Below are 23734 nucleotides of genomic sequence, written 5' to 3'. Positions count from 1 at the left end.
CCTTTGAAATAAAATAAAAATGATTTTGCATGAATTTGCCAGTGAATTGAGAGGATGATGTTTCAAGAAGAGCAACACCCAGAATTTGACCTTTTCAGCTGTACTGAAAACAGCAGCCACTTTGTGTTACCAGCTGTTGTGAAACAAAGATTGAACAAGCATGGAAACTAAGTGTCTTTCATGTCAAGAGGAGGTAAGTCACACCTCCTAAGAGCTGAGACCAAATTTCCCGAGTCCAGCGACCCTGAGAGCTATTCTTCAAGGGCCTATTCAAAACTGACCTATGAACACATCAGGGATATGAAGTGCTTGGTCTGATCGAGAGTTGAGTAACTGCTCTTTCATTTTTGCACTTTTCCAATGGAAGCACATTGCTGCTAATTTCCTTCTCTTGTTTTCATGCAGCCTTCATAGTTGAAACTAGTGGATGGAGAAGAGATAAAAAAATCAAGCATATTTGCTGCATCTTCCTTTCTGAGTCTTCACGGACCCAACAGAGTGATGTGGAAGGAAGATTTCTGTGCAATGAATCCTCTCCTACAGTTCAAGTCATCAAGCCATCTTTGTCAAAACAAAAATCTTTTCAAAGCACAATTGCTAAAGACGTAGAACTTTATTTTCAGAACAGAATGAAACACGTACATTTCACTAGAACTCGTCCCTGAGCTTGTCTCAAAAACTACTTCACTGCAAAATGCTGCACCATCTAAAGTGAAACAGTATGAGGAACACAGCCATACTGATCCAGATCACTTCAAACTTGAATATAATTTTTCTTTTTACAAGGTATTTAAAAAAAACTAGTATGCTGCTATTTTGCACGTTGTGGAAAATTGAGTATTTAAGATTTTTATTAATTAATATTTCCATTGTCTTTTTAACACTATCTAAATTAAACCTTTTGATTAGACCATTTTGACTTTCCAAAAGAAATACTTCAGAACCTGTGTTCTGCAGGAAATACCCACATCTTAGGTTTTTGCTCAGATGCAGGCTGACAGCTGTACTTTTCAGTATTTCCTGGAGAATGAGCTGGTGGTAAAATGCTTTCTGCTCTGCAAGAACACTTGGTGATAAATGCAGTAACAACGATTGTGTATTAAGTAAATGTGGTATGAAATGTGGTTTAGAGTCCCATAAAACAGATGGTAATGATTCTCTTCCTAACAAGCAGAGAAGCTCTGAATTTGCAGCTTGAATTCAATGTCCAGGAATAAGACCCAGCAGGGCAAGAGGGAGTTACAATATTGTGAGCACAAGTGTCACGCCAAGTGGATGCACGGAACAAAACTAATTTCCATCAGCTTTGGGAGAAGTTTCCCACCTGCACAGAGGGTTGCATGGAGGAGCTGCATATGAGAGGGAAAGAGAGGTTAAAAATGAAGATGAAGAATTAGTACTAGATTTTTTTTAAAAAAACCCCATCTCTGAGAGCCTAATCTGCTTTTCTAAATCACTGCTAGAGTCAAGGTTTGGACCCAAGTTGCTGAAGCTTCAGCACTGTGCTGAAGTACTGTGTAATTGCCGGGGATCTCTTCACCTCACAGGTGCAGAGCAATACACATTTATACAGCTAATCCTGGCTGGGATGAGAGAAACGTCTTCTGGGAGATTCTGTCAGAGTGATAAATAACAGAAATAATTTTTAAAATAGAATTAAATGACTGATTTTGTGAAATTAGTTATGTTCCAGATAAGGCAGATCACTGCTTACTATTTTATCTATGGCTTTAATTGCTGAACTATGGCACATTTTCATGACGTCAATGCTCTGATTCTCAGCCCCTCTTGCACCTCCTGACTCAACTGCTCCAAAATCCTCTCAAGTAATCTTTAGTGCAGATTTAGGGCTTTAACGGTGGAAGTAAATCACAATAAAAGAAGCGTTCAGTTCTATTAGATCATATATCTTGAAACAAATAAAGTGGACTGTATTTATGGGATAAGACTTCACTGGTCTGAAAAAGGCTTCGGGAATCTCCAAATCTGAGCTCCTCTATGACGCTTCAGGGAAGAAGGTCCATATGGCCCTAGAGTTTATGAACAGAGAAAAAAACTAAGCTGACTAGTGAGGCTATATTACCCGTGCATATCAAAATCAGCTGTTGAGATCCCAAAAGTGGGAAGGAAGTTGAAAAAATTGGATGAGATTCACAAAGAGACAAGAAAATTTTTACAAGGTGTAAAACATGACTTCTAATGAAAGATTCAAAGAGCTTAACCAAGGTAGGTTATCAAAAATATGCCAAGAGATGGCTTCTTCCCTTCCTGGCCATCTCCACTGGGATCAGAACATGGGTTCTTCAGCCCAACAGATGGAAGTGTAACTAGATCAAATAGCTGGGAGTTGAAAAGCTCCTAGTCCGATTCAGATGTAAAATAAAGCTCAGATTTTTAAGCTGAGGGCAGTTATGACTGGAAAGAACATATCCAAGGTGCTCTGTGTTTCACTGAAAAATTATAAACAAGGATTGATGGCTATCTGGAGGACACGATCCAGTTCAAATCAGAATTAGCTGATCTTTGTTGTGCAGAAGATCAAATCGTCAGATTGTTATGGTGCCTTTTGAGCTAAGCAACTATGAAAAAAAAATCCCAGAAAAGAAAAGCTTTATTATTTATTGCATGTACAAGTGGCTGAGCCAACTAGAGCTCAATAATATACAGGCACTGGACATTTATCTCAGACCACTTGTCTATTTTCCCTCTCTGGCCAGTAAGAGAGGCACTCATTTCACATTCAGATAGGTCAGAGGAATTGTCCCATAGAAGTATTACACTCACTGACCACAAATGGAGCCTAACTGACTGGCTTAAACCATCTATCCTGCTTTTAGATGATTTAAGTGAGATGAATGCTACTCTCTTTCCTCAATATACCATATCAGGGGAATTTTTAGATTGCACATTTTTTTAGATTAATCTCTATGAGACGAAGAGAGGGCTTTAATATATCAATAGAAGCATGAAGGTGCTTTCACTCCAGAGATAATGTTCTGAAGCATTATCAAATTTACATTATACAAGGTTTTTATAGCTTCCTCTGCTATTAAGTTACGTGTCTTTCTACAGTGATTCTGGGATGTCTCATTAACTTCAGCAGAGCTGTACAATGTAGTTAAGGGAAAAGTTCTGTGCAAATATTTTACATCAACTTTCTTGAGCATAGTCTTACTTTTCTTGTAAGGAACTGACGTTGTCTTCAATGGAAGTTTTCCTGGAGAAAAGAATGCAGGATTTGGCCCTTAGCCAAATTCTTACAAGGAATTACTTTTACTCCTTCAGCATTGTTAAAAAAGCCTTAGATATATCACAGATCTTGAACACATGCAGATCAGTATGGACTAAATAATGAATTCCATAAATGTGGGCAAGCTGGAACAAATCTTGTTACTACTTTCAGAAAAAGGAAGATAAATAATAGATGAAATGGATCTGCTTTGTTGTGAACTTTAACAGTGGCGTTACTTGAGCTCATTTTGAGAGTTCAGGCAATGCAAAGATACAGGGGAAGGCTATGTTTGTTGGTCTATGTTCTCTGGAAAGGACATAAGCCTGCTTACCATCTTAATGTGTCTTGCATTCTGTGCATGTCAGTGAAGAGGTGACCAGGTTTAATATCACTTAAAAAGTGTCATAGCCTGGTTTTGGCCCTTTTTTCTTTTCTTTTTTCTTTTTCTTTTCTGGGATTAGGAAGTCTTTCTCTTTAAGGTTATTGGCTTCATTCTAGACAGTGTTTGTCTAAATAAATGATGGTCACTACTACTTTTTGACTCTTTTTGATTGCCTGTGTGAAAGGAATTCTTGGCTTGGGTCCGTTTCCAAAGGGAGAGATGTTAACAAGAGTTGATGGGTACAGTATGGAAGCCAATAACACATGCATCTGGAAACAGCACTCTTGGCCACTGGTCTGTTTTCTTCCTGACAATGCTCACAGCATTGTCAATGTTACCACACTGTGTTGCTGAAACTCAGTGATGTTGTTTTAAAAAGGAATAAAATCACCTTCAAAATATTGTTCATAATAATGGCTTATCTGTCTTGCCTGGCCTGATGTTCTGCAAAACACTTCACATTTTGCACTGACTTCTTCAACTATTGCACATTGGTCAGTGTCCTCAGCCTTTGTCCTCTTAAAATCATGTGTCAGGCATCTAAGATAGATGCTTTTATCTCATCTGTGACAGTTTTCATCTTAACTTCACTGGAATCTGATTTTATCTTTCCATGGAAGCAGCTGGAGCATAAACCATGTCATATAATGAGCAAGGGCAGTCAAAGGCCAGAACTGTAAAAAAGCCAAAGCTTGCATGTAGATAGCTTATTTAGGATGACAATTTAAATATCTGATGCATACTCTTATATTTAGGGCTAACACTACTGTGCATTTGGAAGAGGCAGTAGCAAGCCTGATGTCAGATAATGAAGGCCTTTGTTTCTATGCTATACCACTTCTCACTGTGTACTAAACTAATTGATAGTTGTGCAAAAAATGAACTATCAAGTTTAAATGTTTCTAAAACATCATTGTGGAAGTGTGGCTAGAGGTTCCACATTTAGGGCTTCAATCAATTTGGAACTGGAAGCAAGGATGCAACTACTTTATCATGTGTGAATAACAGCATATTCACACACAAATTATAGCACTTATTCTTTCAGTACATGATTACTCTCCCCACAGTTTACAAATGAACTAGTTAATGTAAAAGTTAACACTTCTCCTAAGAAACTTAGGGGCCTTTATCAGCACATTATTTATTTCCTGTGCAAGTTCATTGTTTAAATAACATTGTTTTATCAAATTCGTGGATAACTACATTCACTGCAGTAAGATCTGTAACATTCCTTTGAACTGTCCTTCAAAACAGTATTCATCTTTTTTGTCCTTTTTAAGATTAATCTTTTCTTTTTCATGGGAGCTGAAAAAGTGGTCCTTTTGTAGAAAAGAATAAAATATTGGTTTGAAATGGTGTCATTCCCTCACTGAGGGCAATAGGATCAGAACATGCTAGCCGTTAGCAGATGCTTGCTTCTGTTGATCTCAGATTTGAACTGGACCACAGATTTTGGCTGCCTTCTTGAGACTAGGTAAAGGCATCTAGATTTTTTTGATTAAACATTAGCCTGGGTGGAGTACTGGTATGGAAATACCTATTTTAGAAGTTGTGAGCAATGGGTCGCTCTCATACTAATTAAAATAAGTGCTGTCACTTTGGACGTGAGAGTGAATCTACGTTCTCTGTGACTGACCTTCTTGGTTTAGGAGACTATCTGGCCTCCTTGCCGGGGATCTTTCCAGATGCACTTTTTCATTATCTTCAGATCTCAGATCTACATCTTCCAATATGTAATTACTCTCACAGGAGGATCTGTTTTCTTGTTGGAAGGTTAATTTGTCTAACTTCCTCTTACAATTATTGGAGCTTGGTTTGCCTTTCTTTGCAAGGTTAAAAAGCTCTCAGGTTTTTTTTTCTACATGTATGCACCTATTGCAGGGATTGAAGCCATCTTGCAGCTGTGCCTTTGGTGAAGTGAAAGAAAGGGCTTCTCATGTCTCCAGAAATTCCATGTCATTGAAATGTGAAAGTGAATCAGTTCTTACCATTGCTGCGTGCAGAAGTAAAATCATTGTCCTGTTTCTACATGCTGCATATATATTTTTTTTTTCTAAATAGATATGCTAAGGATTATTTTGGATTTTTGCAACAGCATCACAAGTGAGTACTCACAGTGACATACAGCACTTTATAACAACACTGGATTTTTCTCAAGACAAGCTTGTGTGCTTATGTGACATTGGAGAGTTGACACAGTTTTCTGCTTTTAGGTCCTGAGATAACTCTTTTGCAACCAGCTCAACTATATATTCATGGCATTGCATCGTTCTAGAAATCCCTGGCTTTAGGACACTTCCCCCCCCCCGCCCCGATTGAGGCACAATCTGTGCTCTTGGTTCTCAAAGCCATATTTTCTGTGTTGTTAAAACAGATTTTATTGGACTGAGACCGCTAACAAAGTGGTTCAGATTACACTGAAAGAGTAACTAGTTCTCTTTACTGTTTGCTCTTTTACCGATACCAATGCCACTTGAAACTGGTTGTGAAAATGGAGCTTTGACAGAGTGAAACCTGACGGTAGATTGGTCCCATCTCATTTGAGTAATCCTGGACATACTTCTTGCAGCAATGATATTCTGTGGGAATGCTATGGCAACATCAAAATGTTGGCTGTCTAGCAGGCTTACTGCATCCTGTGCATGATCCGTGAATCAACAGAGGAATTTAGTTCCCAGAGTGTCAGTCTGGCACATTTCACAAGTGCTACATTCACTTACCAAAAAAAAAAAAAAAAAAAGAAAAAGTCAGCCAGTCATACAGAGAAAGTGCTATAGTGACTGAGAGATGAATTTCCTGCTGCTAACTCTTGTATATACTAACTCTAAGAAGCTAGGAATAAATCATGCATGGTTTAATTCAGAGGGGAAATGTGCTCTCCTTCAGATTTTTTATTATTTTTGTACTGATTAGTTTTTCTTTGTTCATACAATTTCTTTGTTTTTGCATCTCCTTCCTAGTCTCTGGACATATTAGTATGCTTTCTTTCAGTTAGATGTGATCTCTCTCTGAAACAGAGGCTGGAGATATTGGTCAGTGAAGTACCCAGTTTGAGCTAAAAAGGCCAAAAGGGATATTAGTCTGGGGTTCAGTGCATAGGAACATGTTCATGTTGTTTCTAGTCTGCTGGAAATGAGAGCACAACACTGTGTCTGCACTTAGTTCTGTCACGCAGTGATTTCCAGTGCCTCAAAGTGAATATAAGATTTGCGTCTGCCTATTGGCCTCTTTTGCTGTGTATAGCTTAAAAAAGGAAATGCAAGGACATTTACAGGATTATGCTGCTTTTTCAGATGACACCTAGAATGAATGAGATGGGAGTAAGGTAGAGCTACTCCATTAAAAGCAAGAGTTCAGGCTCCCTAGTCACAGAGTCCACACTTGGGAAGTTTCTCTCACTAAGCAGAGATCATAGAATCACAGAATGGTTTGGGTTGGAAGGGACCTTAAGGATCACCTAGTTCCTGCCATGGGCAGGGACACCCTCCACTAGACCACGTTGCCCAAAGCCCCATCCAGCCTGGCCTTGAACACTTCCAGGGATGGGGCATCCACAACCTCTCTGGGCAACCTGTTCCAGTGCCTCACCACTCTAACAGTAAAGAATTTCTTCCTAATATCTCATCTAAATCGACCCTCCTTCAGCTTAAGGCTATTACCCCTTGTCCTGTCACTACACTCCCCGATAAAAAGTCCCTCCCCATTTTTCCTGTAGGCCTTCTTTAAGTACTGGAAGGCTGCTCTAAGGTCTTCTGCGAGCCTTCTAGATGTTTTGGGGAGATTTCTAATCATGACTGAAACTTCCAGGGGAAGTTTCTCTGTAAATTATTCTCTTGGCTATCACCTTCCCTATTAAAATGTTGTGTCTGTCTTCAATCCATTTTTTTCTTTTAGTTATCTGAGCTTGTAGAAATTCAGACTCTCTTTGTATTGCCACATGTGTGGTTTGTTCTTTACTCCATGGATGTGAACATTATTCTTGAAGCTTCACTTTGGCAGACAGAGGTAAGGTAGAGCTCCCTGAACTGTACATACTGAAGCGTGTTCAAAACTGATGGCATCTGAACTGACCACTGTCCCACTCAGAAGAGAAATACTAGGGTTTACCAAAAATAGTTTCATAAAACATATCAGCTCCACAGTCAGAGACAGTCAAATAAAATTAAAACACCTGTTAGGAATTTTTAGGAAAGAAATACATAACAAAAGGGAAAATATCCTGTTGCTAATGTGTAAGTCAGATGAGTAGGCAGGGACTACTCTTCAGTGTCACAAAGAGACAGTTTAAGGGGCATGTGTTGGAAGCCTCCAAAACCCTTAGAAATGTGAAAAACAGTGGACTGGCATTAATTACTGTCTCTTCCAAACCATGAGCTCTAGTTTTGAAACTCATATGAACTAGGTTCACAACCAGCCAAAGGAGCTGATTCTTCATGCAACAGGCAGTAGATGAGTGAATCTCTTTGCCAAAAAGAATGCAAGAAGTTGCAGATGCAAGCTTACATGGGTTCAGGAGAAAGGGGGACAAGTAGTCTTAGCCCACTGCTGAGACAACAGGCTGACTGCACCTTCTGCCAAATCTAGTGTCTCCCATATTACGTTTGATCCCTTCCTTGTTCTTATGGCTCGCCTTGAAAGGAGAGCTGAACTCAAATGGAAAACAACTAAATTCTATATCCTATCTGAAGTCCTTTTTTTTTTTTTTTTTTGGTTCTGACCTTCACTTAAAATCTCTGGATAAATGTTGATGTACAAAACTAACATTATAATAGAAACAACCTAATGATCATGAATGCTAAATGTCTGCATTAGAACAAGCTGACATTCATTATAAAGTGTCTTAAAGATCAATGAAGCTTAAGGAAAAAAGCTGCAACTTTTAAAACTGATTAAAACAGAGTAAGCAATATGTACAAAGGTGACTTAAATTCAACATGCCACAGACAGAACACGCTTACCAGGGAAAGTCTTTTTTTGTTGAACAAAAACTGAAAACTCAACTCTGCACAAGGTTAAAGATTGTATTTTAATCACAGACTGAAACATCATGATTTACAAAACTGATGGTTAGATTTAAAACCAACCACTACATCTTTCTGTGGGAATACTCCCCCCACACCCTAGCAGATTAGGGGTTCAAGTGAAGAACACAGCTGTTCATGTTTGCCTTTGGGACTGAACAGTGATTTCCAGGATGATGACTGATGCTGCAAGAATTCACCTAAGATGCTTGTCAATACATTTCATTTACCCAGCTGAAAGTGGCTTCTTCTAGGGAACTCTGCTGGATTCATCCAAAATCCCAACCATCTTGCAGCTCTCTGTCCAGAGCCTTCTCTGCAGCTCCTCATCATACGCTACATCAGCAGATTTTGTCCTTTCCTCATTGTAAAGGTAGCAGCCGCCAGCTCCTTCCATCTCGGGTGATACCGCTGCATAGATGCTTGTAGAGGCTCCTTCCTCTGGAGTCTACAGAAACAAAAAAAAAACCCCACAAATTCAGGCAAGGCAGGTACAATAGAAGAATTACATTAAACTGTAGGACCTTACCAGTGACAATCAGCTTCCCTAGTTTTGCATCACATCTGTGGTTCTTATGCAAACCTCAAGCTGGCAATGCTAAAAATGCCACCTATCCAACTGGCAGAGTACAGTCCATTTCTACAACAGTGCTATTTTGAGATAGCTTAAAGCCACAGAACAGATATATGGAAAACTCCGGTCCATTTTTTCAAGAGCTAGTCAGATGGAGCATACAAAATAATTGGTTTAGTTTCCACAGTTAGAGCTAATAAACCCAAAAGGAAACACAAATATTAAAATCCTAGTTTAATTATTCATTTAGCAAGGATGAATGGGTCTGTACTCTGCCTTAAGAAGATGAAGGCTATGCTATATGCTCAGTGTGTTCATTGTAACAACAATATGACACAAGCAAAGGATTAGAGAAACCATGACAGGAAATTAAGATTCCGCAGTTTAATCCAAGGAAGCAGGAAAACCAGGGAACTACATTTCACACAGAGCATAGTTTTCAGGGTTCTACAGTGTCATAAAGCAAAATAGTGAAAGATCTATAACGTCTGATATACCATGAGTATTAAATGAAAATTAATAAGTGAATAGCTTAGAGTGATAATTTCTTTCATCCCAAGGCTATGCAAAACATTTCCATTTTGCATTCAGCAGGATCACACAGCTATCACTGAAATTATTTCTTTTATTGAAGGGCATATTTAAAACACAACATTTGATATGTTTTGTCTTTATCAGTGATATAATTATGATCAATGCCTGCTAGATAATAATGTGTCATTTTACAATCCTTGCAGTCATTCCTTGAGTCACTAACAGTACCAATGCTGCTCATAGCTTTGTCTGCTGCACCTGACAGGATGTCTTTTCCTGAAGAACTCACTTGATGAAAGAGACAGTATTGAACAGGTTACTCAGTGCCTAAGTAAAACAAATATAAATCTAAAAGTAATTTAAAGCTTTTTGTGACAAGATGCAGATACTTTAAAAAGAAACAACTCCTCCGTTTTCACAATGTACAATAAACAGAACACAGCATATGAGAAATAATTAATCATCTGAGGTATCTGGCATTTGGTCTCATTTACAAGTAAGTTAGAGCCATGTGACCCAATCACACAATAAGACAAGGTTACCCAAACCACGACGTCTCCGGCTGCCGCCGGAGCAGAGCAACCTTAGCACCTGCAAGGGAAATACAATTCCCTGTGTGACCACAGGCGCATTCCCCAAAAAGTGAACTGCTGCAGAAGAAACGTACCCTGCCGAGGTGCTTGCATGCACAAAGCTCCACTGGTTCCATGCCAAGCCCTTGATCAAAGGTGTTTAAGCTGAAGGAAAACTACTGATGTCAACAGCTTTTACTATCAGTTACCACACAAAGTCAGCTCGCCCTGTTCCAAATACCACCTAATGAAATAAGATGATAACTCAGCTATCCAATGGGCTATTCTCTCAGCAAAATATCAGTCAATGTAGTAAAAAAAAAATCAGGTCTAGGTAACTGCTGGAATATTTTTTTATTTTTTAAGAAGATGAGTGTATTGTGACATACTATCTAGACACACAAAGTGCTTATTTATCCTAGTTTAGTGGTCTACTAGTACTTCTTCACCCTTCTTCATCTTATAGAAAATACTGCTATTCACATCCAGTAGATTATTTAAACAATATAAAGTTATGGGTATACATAATTCTTTGCATGATCAGGATGACTCCAAAAAGTTGGAGTCCACACGCTCACATAGTGGCTACTATCATGATCAGCTATGATGCAATATAAAATACCTTAATATTGTAAAGCAGCAGAACAATGATTGATATTTTATGCAATTTATTCTGGATGACAGAGAGAAACCAAAAGTTTTTAAGGTACTGCTGTGCTTTACTTAAAAGTCTAGTGACAAAAATAAACAATTACTTTATGCAATGGTTCGCTGGACATTATGTTCCTCTATTCAACAGCTCTCCAGCAAAAAAAAGTATAAATGTCAATGTCGATGACTCCCAAATCTTAATGACAATAGCTCAAAACTAAAATGTTTTTAAACAATTGTCTGTGGGTGGAATTTGTGTGATTATGTTCTTAAGAACAGGGCTCTCTACAGCCTCAGAGACTGGTGTATCAGTACAGCATCAGACATATCATGTGTTTGTGCTGATCCAATGGCAAAGTTCTCCCAGGATATGCAGGATTTATCGAGACTTTTATTTTTTCATGATATGTCAAGTAAATTTCCCACCAGAGGGAATCATCTATTCACAATAATATCAAATACACTAAATAAAGGCTATGTACAGTTGTTGGTTTTATTCATGCAGCTCCAGCAGTCCTTTACCAAACCATTTTGTATAGAAAATTGTTTCCTATTCTTCAATACAAAGAAAATACCAAAATAGGCTCAGAAAATAATAAATGTGCTTTCATGGCCACACTGTGACCAGTCTAGAAGCACAGTGACATCATCACCATCCATTAAGGTCAGCTTGTGTAAATTTTTACAAGATTTAATTTGGTTTTCATCCTGTCCACCATATCTAATACGATGAGTAGAAGGCTCTAGGCAAAATTCTTGTTTAGTTTCTATCACCTATTGCTAAAAGCAATTAGCTAAACACATAAGGAAAAAATAATACAATACATTAAGCAATTAGTGTATAATAATTTAAGTTAAAGGAAAACAATTTTTCCAGTGCAACAGGAAGCAGAGTTGCATATATATGATTAATTAATTGTCTTATCCTATCTTCTGAGTGCTTAATTAATGCTGAAAGGTTTAATGTTCCCTTACTTGAGGATCTCTTCATTGTTTTGGCATGTTTTCTGTTTTAATGAAAGTAAAAAGGAAATCCTGCACTAGGAGTCCCCTGGCCTTCTGGCTGGGTGGATGACCTACCTGCTTTGAGAGGCTAGAAGAAAAGCATATGCTGTGATTCCACCTCTGCATCATGCCCATACCTACTGTGAAAGCACCATACATCCACCTGTCCACACACAGTCAAGACCAAGACTCTTTCCCAAAGTGTTGGATCTACTACACATCCATAGGTGAACCATATCACACACAGACACACGCACACATGTCCTGCCTGTGTACCAGCACCTGAGGAGCTCTTGGGAAGGAAGAAGCTGGCTGCAGGTAGCAACCACTGGAGCAGTTCATGAGTATCTGGACAGGAAGCAGCAGTAATTGTTCCTGCAGTGACAGCCCCAATCCTGGTGGCCAGCTTTCCTGTGAGATCCATAGCTCTTCTTTTAACACATGACTGCCCATCAAAAGATGAGGAGGAACCATAAAGCTCTTGGAAAAGAAAATGATGACAAGCAGAAGACTCTGTCAAAGCAACACATCCAATCCATCCTTTGATGTCAATGGCCTTTGAGGGACAAGAGCACCTGATCACAGGCCAGAGAAATCACCAACCAGTGGCTGAACGCCTTGACCTATAAAACCCCAGGATGCTTGTCATGATGCTCTACACAAACAGAAGCAAGTTTCCATCTTTGGGACTCTGAAGTATGATACCAAAAGCAGCAGGTAGACAGGCAGTAACAATACATATAATTCCAATCACAGGGCAGGATACTCTACACATTGCCGAAATTTAAAAAAAAGAACCAAAACAACAAAACAGTAACAGAATAATATACATACATATAGGATCAGTAACATCTTGTTCATGAATTGGCTGGACTTGTCCTAAGACAAGAGGGATTCCTATAAATTGCATGATGCTTCTTCAGTCCTCAGTTACCAACTTATTTATGCTGAACTTTTTTTAAATTGGATTTTTGTTTACAAATTATTATATTATTGTTATCCAAGCAACTTTTAATTAATACTTTTGTCATATCCAAGTAAAACTAATTTCTGCTTAACTTTTTCCTAATGAAATTCTACATCTGCAGAAATTCCTTTTCTTTGTTACAGTATTGATCACGTCTTTTACATTTTTTTTGCTATTAACTATTTGTTTGCAGTATCCCTTCAACAGTAAATAAAGGTCTGATTCAAATAATGTATCTTTGTATTGCACATTACATAGGTAGGCTGTGAAACAAGGAGTTAAAGATTGCATGTGACCAGCTTATTTAAGCAAAATGCAGTCTATATACACAAAATGACATAATTGTGGCACTTTCTATTCCCAAAGAAAAAGATGGGGTTTTACAGAAGCTTTGATATTTCTTTTTTTTAAAAAAAAATATTCATCAATAGTAAGTCATCAATATAGAATAATTTTCGCTCAGCATCAAATGGAATATTCTGTTCTATGAAATCTGGGACATCTACTAAGAGGGTTTGTGTTTTAGTTATGTGGGTTTTTTAAGACTTAGCACATTTTGATTAATGCATTAAGTGCCATTATAATCTTGTCAATACTAGGTGCTAATGCTCATAAAATGTGTTAGCTGACAACAGTTAGTCCCTACAGCCATGTTGCCATGAAATGTCACATCATTTTCATTTGTCTACAACAGGTGCAACAGCTTAACTCTTTGGAAATCATGTGTCCGCATCAGTTATACATGATGTGGTGCTTTCCTTGTTAATCCATGTGCTTATCCAGTTCCACCTCCACCTGAATTCATAGCTCAGAGTCCTGGTCAGACGGTATGGTATGTCCATCGAAAACCACAGAAAAGTGAACAGAAAAGAAAACTAATGAGCTCGTCTTCTGCAATCCATTCATTTTTCCTGTACCATTTTCAGTAACTACCAGCAAACAGTGAGATCCTTGCCATGTGTCTTAAACACTATGATGAACAGTTGAATGGATGGCATGCATATACTTCAAATCGTATTGGTTGACAGAGTTGGCCATGTGACTGAAAAAGCAGTAGTAATAGAACCCATTGTATCAGAGGAGTGCTTACTCTGGAATAGTTTCCCGTCACCCCAGTCAATCAGCTGGTTGTACTTGGTTTGTATTTTATGACTTCAGGATGCTGCCATCTTGAGACATAGTAGGAGAGAAGGTTGGCCAAAGAGGGCAGAGAGCAGGAAGCAGCTGGCAAACTCAATGACTGACATCACAGTTGCATTTTGAGAGACATGAATGGGGGGTCAGACAGGCAGATGTCCACCCAGGACTGCCTGGTATGCTGGCAAATGCTTAATGCTGAGGAAGAACATGTTAAAACACCTTTATCCGTACAATTTGTGATGCAGAATACATTAATTAGTGGTGGAATGGCCCTCATCAGCAATATTAAGTAGACTACTGTAGGAACACTCATCAACACTGGTTTTATAACAGTGTTCCTACCTCATGTACTCACATCCATTATGTCATGTGCTTTCCAGTTGGGAAATCTACTCCTGGGTCTGATGAGTTAAAGGAGCTGTCAGAGAGTTTTTTTTGTCACAGGGGTTCAGGGTGTTTGCTCTATGGTTTTGCTTTTTTAAAGGGGTGAGTTTCCATCAGGCCATTCCTGGCTCAGATAACAAGACATGTTTCTGGCTAGTGACAAATTTCCCAGGTTCCAGCTAGGAATGGAACAGGCCATCTTCTGGGCATTTTTTGCCAGCACTCAGGCACTTTTGCCAGCATTCTTTTACTTTTCTCAACATTAATTATTCTGGTAATGTTTTGCCAATGTTAGTATTTTCCTAACTTGCTTCTGGACTGAAAAACTCTGTATATACAGAGTTTTCTGCATTTTCTATCTTTTCTCAGGAAAGACAGCGATCATCTGGGATACCTGAACAGTACTACGCATATGCACAGTGGGGTTTAGCAACAAGAATGAGAACAAGAAATTACTGTTACTTGGTACAGCAAAGTCTTTCATCTACTTGCTGGCAGCTAATGGAAGGGTGACACCCAGTCACCCTCAATGCACTGCTTGACTCTCAGGAACAAGGGCAAACACAAAGCCACCGCAACACAAATAGTTTGAAAACTGTCAGAAATGGAGTAAATGGGTTTGCATTCCCATGAATATTAAAGCAAACAAACTTGTGAGAAACAAATTACCTGTGTTCCAGGGAGCACCGATTACTATGATCTGCGAACTACCGAATCATTTCAAAACCAGGTTACTTACAGGCGCAAGACTCCAAGGTGAAATAACAACAGCTGCTCTAGTGTCACAGCCTCCTGGTGAAGACACGGGCTACATGCGCTCAGTGCTTGTTGTATAACTTCTGCAGTGTCTAGACCTCCTAACGTGATCCTTGCTTTGAAAATTCCAGCCAAAAAGTAATCAGTTGAAACACTGAGTACGGAAACAAAGGCTAGAAAGGAAACCATTACGCAGGTGTAAGGACATGTTCAGCAACCTTTGATCAATAAGGCTGTAACAGCTGACTGTAAGTCCTGGTGAGACTGGTGGCCGGGACCAACTGTCAGATCCCTAGGAAGCCAAAGCTGCCAGAGAGGTCTGGCAGCACGGCTTTTCAGACATCTCTGCCTTCACTCAGAAGCCCTGGTTTCCATCTGCGTTCTCTTTCTACTCCTATTCTTTCCTATGTAGCTCACTATTATTCTCTTTCTACCCAATTTCTGCCTTGATTATAGACCAGAAAGAGATAGAGATGTTTTATTGAATATACAGTTCTCCCTAGAGACCCAGTCAGCACCATCAAATTAATTTCTCTTCAATCCCCAACTCACAGCAAAGAGAATCCTTTAATAAATTCACTCCATAATAAAACTCTTTAGATTTCATCTTTAAAAAAGACAGCAGCTACAAACAGAAATGGCTGAGCTAAAATGTGAAGCCTTTCTCCTGACAATGTTGTGGCTACAGAGAAATCGTTTCTGAATCAAAGTTATGAATATATAATAAAAGACGAAACATTGATGAATTAAGAACACAAGGCAATTTTAAAACTAAAAAAATACCAAAATGTTGAAGGAAAGGAGCTTTTATAATATGAATAATTCATGCCTATTCTGGGAAAAAGAGAAGTTTTTCCCTGAGCATCCTAGCACAAGATGCTGTAAAGAACAGAAGCAGAGATAGCTGGCAAACAGACACAAAGAGTATCTAATCCTGAATATCTCCTTCCCTTTCTATTGACACCAAATTTTCTGGAAAGATCTTTCCAAAAAATCCAGGTACACAGAGAGCCTAGGAAACCCTAGCTCATCTTCACATGAGCCCCCTGTGGCTGGGAAGCCTGTAGACCAAGTAGACCATGGAAGAAAAGAACTGTCCCCAGAGGACTGCCAGGGTCAGACTGTTGCTCAGACCCCCCAAGAAGCAGGCAGGCATGCAGCCTTGAATGCCTGATTTCCCATGAATCTTTTGATGGAGTCAATGGTGGAAGGTTTCACTTTGTTTCATGTCAAAGCAATGCCTTCTGAGAAATCTGTTTTGCTGGAAAATCACCAAGCAGCTCTACTCTGAAGCCCCGGGATGACTCTTCTGTAAGACTCAAAACATGAGCAAGGGTATACTGAGGAAGACAGTGGCCATGGCTCTGAACCCTCCTTTTCCAAAGCAGCTGCTTCAGACTAAGTAGGACATCTGGGTCATCTCAAATAGCATCAGATGCCTATGTTATCAGGCAGTTGAATGAAGCCCATGTTGGCTGGCCAGCTTTCCGGGCCGCACTGAAGAGATCTCCATTGACTTCAAATACCAGCTTCAACAGTGAACTCCCTTGCAGTTACCACAAAAATAAATGTACGTGTCTAAATTTCAAACTGAATCTCTCTCACTTAGAAGTGCAATATAACCTCAGTGATTTTTGTGGATCCATACTTTGCATTTTCTAAACTGCTGAAATGGAGGACTAGAAGAACAATGTTGAGTTTTAAGCAATTTTTAAAACGGAATCAAGAACTCAATTTACATGACTGAATTTGAACAGGGACTTGAAACTTTGGGTCAAAGCCATTAATCATAACCGAATCCTTTGTTCACTTAGTCAAGTGCATTGAGGAAGATTACTTTGCCTGAAGGTTGATCCCTAAGCTTGCTTTGCAGCAGACAGCGATGTCTTCAAAGTCAGAACCGAGATATCGCTTCAGCCACTCAAATTACATTACACTTGTTACCTCACTCAGCTCAGTAACTGTGTGCAAAATTCAACAGATAGGAGCCTGCTGCCCCAGACATTGCATAAACATCCAGCCAGAGACAGTCACTTGCTGGAAGAACATCCAGTCTCTAGGAAATGAGGCAGGCAATAACAGGAGGAGAGAGCCGAGAGAGTACATGTACTTCACAAAATGCTGGAGCCTCTTCTGGGAGCACGGCTCTCTGGTTACCCAGCCCTCTGGAAACCAGGTGATGTCCTGCAGCCACCTATTGCTGCGGATGCCTCACTTCAAGCACTCAGAATTGTCCTGGGTATCTTCACATAATCTGGGATTTTCTGCAACGCCTCTATTCACAGACAGGCAAAGTGATCTACTGAAGCAAATGTGCAAGTCAGGAGAAGGGATGAGGAAATAATGAGCCTCCTAAATCTAATCCTGATGCCTTGCGCACTAGGCTGTTACTCCTTCACTGTGTTTGCAAAGGAAAATACACAATTTATTTGTTTACTACCAGCTCTATGGCCATAATTACAGTATCATGTGAGCAATTCAATATAATCTTCTTCATTCCAAGATGTAGACTGATCTATCATTAAGTAAGAATACTTAATTACAGCTTAGTATTCATGCTGGATATACGCTAAGGAATGATCCTGTTATTTTTATTAACTATGCAAGGCTTTAATTCTACTAAGATTTGAACTATTACTATCTGAGAAATATGAATAAGAGTATAAGACTACTCCTCCCTCCAACAAAGCTCTTAGAAACCTCTTTGATAGGTAGTGGCTGGAACATCTGCATCATTTAATAACATATGCCCAATTTTTTAGTTGAAAACAAAATTGAAATATGATTCAAAATGTGAATGGATCAAAATTAAAGAGGACTTAAAACAACAACCAACCATAAAAGCTTTAGAAGTTTCGTTCTCTCATGCATTATCATCTACCAGCACGTGGGTCATCTTTAGTTTGCTGAATTTTTTCAAATGATGCCAGATTTTGGCAATCAAACGGAAACAACACAGAAAAGCACACAGAAGTGTTTACATTTGAAATGGTAGCTGCATTTTTACCAGCTCCAGAGAGTAGGAGACACGGCTCTCTGTGCTGGCCAAGGCTCTAAGTGCTGAAGAGGATGCTCCTGAGTGCATATACCTCTGAGCAATTTATTTATTTTACTACCCGCCTGCTCACACAAAGTCTTTACTGGCTTTTGCTGAAAACACAAGACTTCAGGCATAAGATATATGACCACTTCTCAGTTGTAGCACCCTACCGTCATCTCTACTCTTACTTACTGTTCAGCACTTGACAAGTCACTATGCCCATATATCTTGTTTTCCCTTCTCAGAAAATGGAAACTGACACTTTTATCTCCAACTTCACAACTTTCTTAAAAGGACTGCTATTTTTTTAAATGCTTATAAGCACTCAGGACACGCATGGAACTCCTAAATATTTAAAAGATAACCACAATATAGAAAACCCTTTACAAGCTACAACATCAAAAAGCATAAAGACTGCACAGAACACAGGCAAAATGAAATAACTCAAAATTACATAGGCCGGCAGCTATTTCACAGCCTCTTCTGTTTTAAATTGCCACAACCCCCATTTTGCACCCCAAACAGCAGCGGGGCTATTTCCACCCGTGGGCTCAGCCGGGCGGAGGGGCTGGGAGAGGCTGGCTGCCAGCCCAGGTTTCTCACCTGCCCGCTGGAGGCACTTATGAAAACCAGAAGGCTCAGGTGAGAAGGTGCAAATCCCTTTCTTGATCACCAGGTAATGTCAGCGGAGGACACTTCTCCTCCAGGACCCAGGCAGGCTGTGTGCCTGTGCTAGCAAAGATGGGGACCAGAAATAGTAAAGCACACAAACAAAACCCAAATGACTACAGGGTGCTACATTTCTGCATTAATAGCATGCAAGATGAAAATACACCTGGGAAGATGGGAGGGATGAAAGCAAAAATACACTTTCCCCCAGATTTCTCACATCTACATTGCAGCGGCATGCTAGCTGGGCTACCATGCATCCTGCTGATGGGTCTGCTCCATGCAGAGCTCCTGCATGGGAAAAGAGACATCACCTTGCAGCACTTACTCTCACCCTGATTCTCAGCCTTCGTCCCCTTTTCTCTTTCAGCGACTCTGAAGCTTTCTGTGGGACTGAAGCATGACAGTCCTGCAGTAGCTGCGCTGGCTGGAAGGAAGAACCTTCAAGCAGATCGCCAAATACCACTTAGCATTGTCCTTGCCCCAACTGGTCTGGGTGTCCATTTTCTATATAGTTATTGTGTTTAAATTATAGTTTTGTAATATTCCCCACGCTGAGAGGAGAAAGCCCAAACTGGGAGACAGATAAAAAGTGATGGGGAAGGAAGGAATATTATTCTGCAAATTTGTGTTTCTTATAATTCCAGTTGCTGGCAATTTCAGCATTTAATCTTGAACAATAAACCAAAAAGATATAAACAAGGGGGTAATTTAGGTCTGTCCCTAGTAACATGCTCCAAAGATGGAAAATAAGAAGAGTAGGCTAATTTTCTATAGTTATTTTAGTGAAGAATTGAAATAGGTGAGGGTGGCTCAGATTTTCTAATCCTATCTGACAGATACAGTAAACAGAATTAGTTAGTTCAAGTCAGTAATTACAGATTATACATCCTCGGTTTTGATGAGAAGAATGTGTCCAATAAGTTCAAGGTATTTCTGTTTAAGTAATAAACCCCTTTAAAAATGACAGTTCTCTTCATTTTAATTAAAGCCATATTTCATCTGAAAACAGTTTGTAAAACGAATAAAGAAAAAAATTAGTCATCTTGTAAACGAAACTACCATTTCCCATTTTCTATCACAACAGAATGCTGAAGTCATAAAATCACAGATATATTCTGAAAACATACGATTTTGGAGCTGTCTGCATAGCTTACCCTCTCAGTTACCCTAGAGAAGTACTAAATTTAAAGGCAAAGGCTATATTCAGTTGCAAATCAACATATCTGAATGCGTACTAACCCACCAGAATCAACCCGTTTTTAAAAAAGTAACTAAAAATGCAAATGCAAAAGAGGACTGAATCTTATTATTCAAATCAAGCTTTTTATTGTGTAGACCGAAAGTGAGTATAAGCTCTGTAACTTAAATCCCTTTGTTTAAATCAATCGACCCCGGGGCTCTTTACTATCCGCCAAGGAACCTATCGATGGCTTCAATTCAGAAGAGCCCCAAAGAACATGTATAACTTTAGACAGGCAAAGAGTGCCATTGATTTCAATGAGATTAGTCATGTTTCTAAAATTATGTCAGACAAGATCTGAGGCATCATATCTTTTACCGCAGAGCTCATGATAGAGAGAGCAAACACGCAAACTCTAAACCACACATGCTTCCCCGGGTCTGAGATGGAAGCAAAAATCTTCCATCTTGAAAACAATTATTCTTGAGTTTAAACTCATCACATTTGATCAGCTAAATGGTCTGAAAGAAGGGCAGGCTGGTGCTCGTAGTGCAGAGGGGGGGTGTTAGCCTGGGGGTGTGTGTGATAACGTTATTAATTTGCAACAGGGCAGGGAAAGAAAAACAACGGTGGCAGTTCTTGCCAGTGGAACAGATAAAGGAAAGCAGGGAAGTGGGGTATACTGAAAATTCTTTAGTACTAGTAAGTAGCAAGACCTAGATTCACTATCCAGTGAATTTGTTAATTTTAATACCCAGGCTTATTTCTAAGCCGTTTTGTAAATCTTTGTTAAAGTAGCAGATGGAGTCATTAATTTGTGAAAAAACATCTCCCCTGCAAAGGCCAGGGCTGGATTTGGTGACAGATGTGGTCCTTCCCGTGTTCCTGTTTCCTTTGCCGGATGACAGCAGTCACAGCAGAAGTGTCATGGTGCTGTACAGGTGACACGGTATACCCCAGTCCTGTGTGAATGACTAAACCAACAGTCTGTGCTCGTGTCGCAGGAAGAATTGGTTCAAGTTCCAAAAATGGGATTCATTGTGGGAAATCTCATTACCTGAAGGAGGACAATGAAAAACTGGAAAGGAGAAAAAAACATTTATTCACTTCCACACCTGAAGTCTTTCCCCAGCCTGCTACTGAAGGGAAAAAAAAAAGGAAAAAAAAGTTGTGGGGCAAGAATCTTAAAAATATTCATATTCCTTTTATTTCATTCTCAGGTAACTCCTGCCTCTGCAGAGATCTTCTGATACTGGAGTGATTAAGGGCATAGGCAGCTACGACCCAGAGACTTACACCTGGAGAATTATCAATAGCCAAAACAACGCAGTGAGAATTAACCTTTTCTTTTTATTAAGTGCCCTGGGAGAATTTCTGTTGCGCTTGTATTCACAGGGCTTTTTGACTAAAAGGTTAAAGCAGTTGTTTAGAATGGGAAACAAATACTATGAGGTTTTGCAGTTCGATAAATACGTGTTATGGACTATCTGGTGCTGAAATAATTCACTTTGTTTAGGGAGCCTGTATTGAACTACGCTCTTTGGTAATGCCGTTTTGCTACACACGTCCGTTTGCCTTGAGAGTCCAATCAATGAGCCCTCCCTGCTCGCTCGCTCGTGGTGATGCACTGCAAACAGCAATGCTCCAGATGATTAAACTTCTGCTTCCCGGGAAAAATTCCAGTTGAATTAATGCAGAACTGTGCTGCGGTTTAGTAACTGCTTTTAACTCGTAAAAATAGGGGCTGAGGTCTGAGCAGAGGCTTGAATGCCAGTGCAAACCGCCTGTCCCAGCCCTCCCCGCTGCCTCTCCTGCCCGCCCGGCAGCTTGCTTAAAATTCTGCTCTTCACCTGCAAGTCTGCACAGCTCTGCAGCCGCCTATTGTTATTTAATATGTACTTCACAGCGGAATTGAATTGTTCCAATCAAGATTAGGACTCCGTTTCTCTAGGTGGTATGCAAAGCACGTCTGCAGTCTAAACTTTCACCCATTCCTCCGCCTGCCCTTTCATCATGCCCCATGACAAACTCACAGATAGTCTCAGCTCTTCTTCATTCCCTTTTCCTCCTAAATTCCTAAATGCCTCTTGCCAGGCCCTCGCTGCAGCCTCACCAAGTGTGGTTCCTACCTCAGCGTGCCGGGCACTTGCCCCATTGGGTCAGATCCGTTTTTGCAGCCCATATGCCACGTAGAGGAGGGTCACTGACATTTGCCCTCCTCGGATCACCCATCCGTGTCACTGAGCCCCTTCAGAAACCAAAAAGGGGTGGAGAGCAGACTTCAAGGCACAAGCTCTTGGGGCAGATGGCTCTTACTATCTCTGGAGCGAACAAAGGAGCAAGCCCAAGCCTTCTGATAGTAGAGAAAGCAGAGGCAAATATTAGGTGAAACCTCATCAATACGTTGACCCAGCCAAATGTGAGAAGACAGGAGAAATGGTGGGTCCACAGGCAGTGCCAAGCCCTTAGAGCAGGACAGAAAACAAAGCTCCTCTTGCGGCAAAATCGCAAGGGGCATCGCTATGGTGGTGTGACGGCATGTTGCATTGCTGGACGCGCAGAGCTGCAGGGAAGGAGAGTGGGGCTGGGGCTGGGGCTGGGCTCAGGGCGCGGAGGCCACCAGCATCAGCCACGATCCCTGCCACTGCTCGGCCCTTCCCGGGGCATGAGCCGCTCCTGCGGCTGGAGGGACGAGCTGCAAAGCCCCCTTTGCTCTGCAAATGTCTGCTGAGCTGATGTGACCGGTTTTTAGTCCCTGAGCTCTGTAAAGGAGCCACAATCGAGAAGCAAGAGTTTCCCAAGCAGCATGCTTTTTATATAAACTTTTTTTTTTTTTTACGAATTATATAAACTCCTCAGTGACCAAAACATAACTGACCTTTACTTTTAAATCTGTGCTCAATAAAAGAGGATTACAATTGTTTGTGAACTTTCCAAAGTCTGTAACATCGCTCGGGGAAAAAAAAACCCCTTAATTTATATTTGTCTAATCCCTAATAGCTGCTGACAGTCTGTGAAACAAATAGTTTTAATTATTTTCTCCTTGCTGAATCTCAGGTCTCATCATTTAATCAAAAAATAGCACGTTACCAACAATTGGGATTAAAAGGAGAGTTATACAGTATGAAAACCAGGAAATTACATTAGCACCAAACAGTAACAAATATGTCCTTCTTATTGAAGCCCTGTCCTGAGACAGCAGAACGTTTACAAGTCCCCCATCGAAAAACAGAAACAAAAAAAACAACAGCAGAAAAAAGCCCTTAAGACTTTTTCCATTTATCCTGAGACTTATGGCTATTGAAAATGTCAATGTGGTCTCTGCACTAAAAAAAATATTCTAAAGACTCCTTTCAGTTACTAATGAACAATGTACAGATCCTACACACTGGTCTAAAATAAGTGTTACTTATTTTTTTATCGGAATTACTGATGCATGAAAATGACTATAGAGCTAATCAATAGGCAATGACTATATTTCAGGAGTAATGCTCTGTTCAGAGGGAAAAAAATGGCTGCAATTCACAAACACTTATTGACACCACGAAGCACATGAATCAATGCCCACAAGAGATCTGAACATTATTTAAAATTTCTTCAGTGATATTTGCCTTTGTTCCTTCG

The 23734-nt window shown here is 39.9% G+C and overlaps 1 protein-coding gene across 1 annotated transcript in view; it reads right to left on the bottom strand.

Moving 5' to 3' along the window:
* Window positions 1–8621: 8621 nt before the first annotated feature.
* DHRSX (dehydrogenase/reductase X-linked) overlaps window positions 8622–23734 on the bottom strand; it is a 171662-nt gene continuing 156549 nt past the window's right edge. Inside the window, 1 exon segment of the mRNA XM_075736658.1 lies at window positions 8622–9083. Coding sequence (XP_075592773.1) covers window positions 8886–9083 — 198 coding nt within the window. The 3' untranslated portion in view covers window positions 8622–8885.

This window comes from Balearica regulorum, chromosome 1, assembly GCF_011004875.1.
Source record: "Balearica regulorum gibbericeps isolate bBalReg1 chromosome 1, bBalReg1.pri, whole genome shotgun sequence".
Taxonomy (NCBI): Eukaryota; Metazoa; Chordata; class Aves; order Gruiformes; family Gruidae; genus Balearica; species Balearica regulorum.
The sequence above is the reverse complement of the archived record's forward strand: the minus strand, read 5'-3'. Positions and strand labels throughout refer to the sequence as shown.